This window comes from Mauremys mutica, chromosome 1 (genome assembly GCF_020497125.1).
Source record: "Mauremys mutica isolate MM-2020 ecotype Southern chromosome 1, ASM2049712v1, whole genome shotgun sequence".
In the NCBI taxonomy this organism is placed as follows: Eukaryota; Metazoa; Chordata; order Testudines; family Geoemydidae; genus Mauremys; species Mauremys mutica.
The window spans coordinates 187,075,137-187,081,402 of NC_059072.1; the positions used below are offsets into that span (position 1 = coordinate 187,075,137).

At 41.2% G+C, this 6,266-nt stretch overlaps 1 protein-coding gene across 1 annotated transcript in view; it reads right to left on the bottom strand.

Moving 5' to 3' along the window:
• Positions 1-1,584, bottom strand: part of LIPI (lipase I) — a 39,366-nt gene extending 37,782 nt beyond the window's left edge. The window contains exon 1 of the mRNA XM_045002140.1: positions 1,323-1,584. Coding sequence (XP_044858075.1) covers positions 1,323-1,401 — 79 coding nt within the window. The 5' untranslated portion in view covers positions 1,402-1,584. The remainder of the gene's footprint in view (positions 1-1,322) is intronic.
• Positions 1,585-6,266: the final 4,682 nt, after the last annotated feature.

Consider the following 6,266-nt stretch of genomic DNA (forward strand, 5'->3'; position numbering starts at 1 on the left):
GGTCTATCCTGTTGGAAATATCAAAGATGAGTGAAACCTATTAGCTGAAAGGTATGCTACATAAGAGTTAAACATATCTCAGATGTTTACTTTCAAGTATGAATAGAGTATAAAAGGTGTTCACTGAAAAGTAAATACAGGAAAAAGGACAAAGCATCTGCTTTGTAAACTTATGCATACTTTATATTGTGGAATTAGATGAAAACTCACATGGATTTTAAATGTTTATAAATAATTTGAGACTGTTCAGCAGTAAATCATTAAGCAAACAGGAAGCTTTGCAAATTCAATTTCACACATTTTTGAGGCAACATTTATTGATTTCAGGTTTCAGAGTGGTAGCAGTGTTAGTGTGTACCAGCAAAAACAACGAGGAGTCCTTGTGGCACCTTAGAGGCTAACAAATTTATTTGGGCATAAGCTTTCGTGAGCTAAAACCCACTTCATCAGATGCATGGAGTGAAAAATATAGTAAGCAGCTATAAATATATAGCACATGAAAACATGGGAGTTGCCTTACCAAGTGGGGGGTCAGTGCTAATGAGGCCAATTCAATTAAGGTGGAGGTGGCCTATTTTCAACAGTTGACAAGAAGGGGTGAATATCAAGAGAGGGAAAATTACTTTTGTAGTGTTAAAGAGGGCAATGCAACGTATAACTAACATTTGTATAACTAACATGTTTGTATAACTAACACTGCTTTTTATACACCCTCATGAGAATATTCAAATATGCACTTTTATCAGATGAGAAAATTATAAATATCAGTTGGGCAGTTTGTATTTATTCCAGTAAATATATATCATTTCATTCTTTTCTGTTTCAATTTGTACAATTTCTTTTATATTTGTCTTCACTTAGTGGCTTTTGAGGCTAGGACAGAGAGAACCTTACATAAACACACATTTTGATTTGAAGGGCTTTAATAAACAAATTATAGTGTACATAAAAAATAAACTCATACATTTGTAAAATATACTTTGAAAGTCTTCATACCTAGTAAATTAATGCTGAATAATCTCATCTTATGTTTAAAATAGTTTTTGCAAAATAGTTTTATAGTTCTCATACACTTCCACAATACAAAGTGCACATACTTCTGTTTGTGACAAAAATGCAGAAGGAGATAAGGTATCATTTTTTCTCTTTATTTACCTTATACTGAAAACCTTTGTCCTAATTTCAAATCAGTCAAGTTCACCTAATTGTTTGTTACATTAATCATGATTCATAAGGTTTAATCTACATGCCATTTTGCAATTAGAAAAGTTAGTTTGCTTTGCTTGGAAAAAGTAAAGCGGAACTTTTAGTGGCTCTCTTACCTGATCTCACCCGGCATGTCAAAAAGATGAAGAGAAACAGCTTCAACATATGGAAATGGTGAAAAGCAACACGTAACATCCACAACTGAATGGAGAAGATTTTAGTATTTCCTTATAGTGTGCTAGCTTACACTATGATCTGACAATGAAACGTCGCTGATAAAACAGGTGTGGTGAAGAGAAGGAAGTGATTTTGCATAGGGCAAAAACCAATGTTCAAGCTTTTGCAATTCATGACTCCTCCTATTTAAGTACTTAAATTGGTGATGCAGATTCAGTTCTTTCAGAGTTATTTTTGTGCTTTTTTTTTCCCTCTAGTCGCCAGTTGCCCTTCTTCCTCTCTCCTTGGGAACTACTGGGTCTAACTAACATGGGTCTATACCTTGTGAGTAGTTGATGTGGTATGTTACTGGTGGCTCTGCCAGATATGTGGTATTTAGGGAGGAGTGGAAGTAATTATACATCATTTTGCTTGACCTCTCTGCTCAGATGAAATGCCAAGGAAGACAGACTATTTGGTTGTTTTTGATGGTCTGTTATACATCTGATGGTCTGCAGAGTGTGGAAATAGAAAATGCTGGGATGGTCAAAAGCAACTTGCAGCAAAAACACATTTTGGCTATAAAATCATTCCGCTGTAAGGACTAGAAAGAAAGCCATTGCATTCCTAGGGATTGATTTGACCTTGTGATTTTCCTAAGGATTCTCCCTCTAATCTTAACCCACAGAGGGAGGGAGGAATATTTTATAGAGGACAAAACTGGTAGTCAGAACTCTTGCCTTGTATTTCTGATTCAGTCACTGGTTTGCTGTGTTATTGAGAGTCACTCATATCACTTAACTTCAATGTGTGCCCGTTTCCCCATGTGTAAAATAGAATACCTACACCTTCACAGAGGTGTTGTGAGACTTAGTTGGAAAATCCACAGGAGTAGAAAAAGGCAGAGCAAATCTGAGTGATGTTTTCCTTGCAAAGATTCCTTCACAATTGTTCCCTTGGGTAGGAGATGTGGTTTCATGATGTTCTTTCCAGAACAATATATGGGACCCATTCCTCATGGACAGGTGAGAGACCAAGAATATCTGGGCTGGCTTTGTGTTCCTGGACTGTCAGGAGGTGTTTTGAGTCGCAGTCTGGCAGTACCACCTGGTGGAGATACTTTGGACAGTGTAGCCCAACAGCGAGAGTGAGTAACTGCTTGCAGCCATGTTGCCCAATGATGAGTCAGTAGACAGGGTAGGAAAACCTAGGCCCTCCCTGCTCCACCGGGTTCCAACCCTAGGCCCAATGAAACAATATGTCAAAGTAAGTGGCCTAGGGGGGTGGGCGCCTGCTCCCTGGGCTACTTCCTATCCTGGTATCAGTTCCTTTGCTGGTGCCACTGGGTAATTTCTGAGCTCCCCTTGAAGTCCTCCCTGGTCATGGTCTGGAGGGTTTCCCACCCTTCGTTGAGGCTTGTCATTGCAGTCCTCCAGGGTCGAAGGGCCTGTGGTAGCTTGGCACTGGAACCTAGTCCTGGCCATGTGGGGCCTCAGCTTTTCGGCAGAAGCCTGTACTACACAACTCCTTTCCTGTTCAGTACACCAAGACTGAGCTGGGCTGCTCCCTTTTGAGCTCCTCTTCCATTGTGGGCATGCCCAGCAGGTGTGGGTAGGCAGGGATTTCTGGGCCCAGAATTGTTCCTTACCCCTTCCTTTCCCAGTGTGGGGCTTGTACACCTCATCACAGACTACCCCCACTCTTCAAAGGGTGACTCCAACAGAGCGATGCTGCCCACATTTTTACAGCTGGTAACTGCCTCTTTGGGATCCTTTAAGGCTGCATTACATTTTTACTTTGAGCTCTGCTGGTGGTAAAGTGGAGAGAGCGATGGAGTAATAGGACTATTCACTTGAAGAAAGTTTTGCAGAATCAAACCTTTATTTCATTAGTCTAAATATGAACAAGACTAACAGGAGCTTCCCACAAAAGTTGTTTTCAAAACTGAAAATGTTTGACTACTTGTTGTAGCTTCACTCATTCTCCATCTATTTTTGCATGGCACCGAAAGTTAGGTTGATGTGTGCACATATTCGCACCAGTTTTTAAAATATGCATCTTGTCCAATGCAATGTGCATCTACCTGTGGATGTTCATATCCTAGATTACATACATGGACATGATACAGAAAGTTTTGAAAATAACCTCAAATTTATAACAATGTAACTGACCAATAAAAAAAGCTTGAGTCCTTTATTTCTGACAGGTCTGCATATGAACTGTCATCATCACTATAGTCCATTACTGTGTCTCAGCTATTATTTTTTCCATTCCTTCCCCATCCTTAACCTTTGTTTGGTGCAAATAGGTTATTTTAAGTATGTTTCAAATTATTGACAAATAAGATAATATAATTACAATTCTGTGAAACCACATGATGTATTTACACTTTCAATCTTTTGAAGCATTAGGTTCTGCAAAAATTGCTATCTGCAGAGACTGATATTCTCCAATCACTTCATTCCAGTGGATTCTCTCTTATATTCCAATATTTTGTCATATAAATAATGGTGAAATAAATATATGCTCAAAACCCTTACTAAACACTTTAGTAGAAATGCATGACATTTGCAAGAAACACTTAATGTAATAGTAACATTACATGCCATCATGTAGGACTTAGCCACCAAATGTTGCTGTGAAATGGAATGTTGTTATAAGCACTGTCCATGTCTTTTAGCAGTGCTTGAAACTGTCTGTGAGTCAAAGCAGATCGAGCAACAAGGAAATTCACAATTCGCACCATTCTATTCGTCACATTATTAAGCTCTGAATTAGAAATTTTAGCACACAGGTTTTCTTGATGGATGATACAGTGAAATTTGACTGTTGGGCAGCCAATTTGATCTTCAAGTAACTTTACAAATCCTTTCTGTTATCTGACCATGGCAGGAGCACCATCCATTGTCACACAAAATATTTTTCTGATATCGTTCTTCAAAATGTTTACAAAAAATGTTTACAAAACTTTTCACTATATCTTCCCTCTTTGTTGTGCCATACAGGGGTTTTAGACAACAAAGTTCCTGTTTGATTTCATTGGAAGCACAATATCTTGCAACAACTGCCAAAAGTGGAACATGCTCTCATCCACTGCAATGCTAAACACTGCTGTGTCTTTTAATGCAGTTGTCTGCTTTTCCTTAATGTTTTCTGCCATTTTGCTTATGCGTCTCTCAACTGTTCTGGCAGAGACAGGCAGTTATTTTATTCTAGATATGATCATAACTTTATTTGGTAAATCATTGAACAAAATCTCTGAACTGCTGAGGAAAACTTTTTATATATTTCCTATCTGTAAACGGCTTTCCGTTTCTCACAATGCACTGTGCAATCGTGTAACTTCCTTCTGTAGCTTGATTTTTACTCACACTTAAGCTTTTAAAAACACTGCTTTGCTTCTCATATCCTGCTACTGCCTTTTTGATTGATTCAGTTTTGTCTGCTTTGTCAAGAAAAGTTTTCTTGTGCTTCGTTTCAAAATGTCATTGAACACTTGATGTGCAACAAACACTTCCACAACAGAAAGCACAAACAGCACGGTCCTCCTTTTGAATAAATCCAAATATGTTTGCCCAAGAAGGCTGAAATGAACAAACATCTAACTTTGCTCTTAGGAGCTGCCATTTTGTCAAATGCTCCCCTCAGCTCTCAGTGGGGGAAAATAATGGTGACAGAGGGCACACAGAAGGTCAAATGCAGATGTGGTCTGATATAAGCAGCAAACCAGGACTTTAAAATATCTCTGTGGCCTAGAACAATTTTTAAGATGGCGGTGCTGAGCTGCGCCCCCTCTTGCCCATCTGCACCCCTCACTGCCCCAGGCTGGGGCCAGTGGGCCACAACTTGGGAGGGTTGCAGAGCACTGGGCCCAGGCCAGGAGCAGAGCCCAGGGCCAGCTGCCGTACCCCAGGGTGGCAGCGGGCTGAGCAGGGTTGGAGGCCCGGACCCCGGCTGACAGGGAGCTGGCGGCTGGAACCCCAGACTGGCAGCAATGTGAGCAGGGCTGGCGGCTGGTATCCCAGGCCAGCAGCTGAGCAGGGCTGGTGGCAGGGGGATGGTGGCTAGAACCTGTTGCTGGTCTGGGGTTCCATCACCAGTTCCTGCCAGCCGGCGTCCAGGCCGCCGGCCCCGCTCAGCCCGCTGCCACCCTGGGGTTCCATTCATCCAGGCAAGCAGCGGGCTGAGCATGGTCGGCAGCTGGGACCCCGGCTGGCAGCTGAGTGCCAGTAAAAATCAGCTCGTGTGCCGCCTTTCCACCCCTGCTCTAGGATATACCAAAGTACAATCCAAGGTACAATCCACAGCTAATGAGCAGCTGTGTCACCTGTGCCCTGCAACTGTGTGTGCCTCACAATGTCTTGCTGAAGTGGCTTCCACCTAGGTTGCTCACAGCCTCCAACATGCGAGCTACACCCTGAATACTTGTAACTGCAGCCTGCAAGCCATACTTGGGTTACACTCTGGCTCTCATCAGCTTTAGTTATATTGCAGGGTGACCCCAACACACTCCCCGTCTTAGATTTACCCCAGAAATGTATGTACTGCTCAGCCCTATCCTGGACAATACAATACATTATTTTTTAAAAGGAATAATATGCGCACAACCTGCCTCCCGAAATGGAGTTTATCAGAACTCCAATTTAAACACACTGAATTAAGTAAAACAAAACAAGTTTATTAACTCCACAGAGAGGTTTTAAATGAGTACAAATAATGAGGCATAAAAGTTAGAAATGGTTACCAGAAAAATAAAGATAAAATGCTACTCGTGTCTAGCTTAACAAACTATGTTAAATTCAAAGCAAAGTTTTCTCATCACATGTTTTCAGCAGTCTTACAGACCAAACTTCCTAGGTCAGGACCATTCTGCCCTCCCACTCCCGTCCAATGGCTGTTTCCTT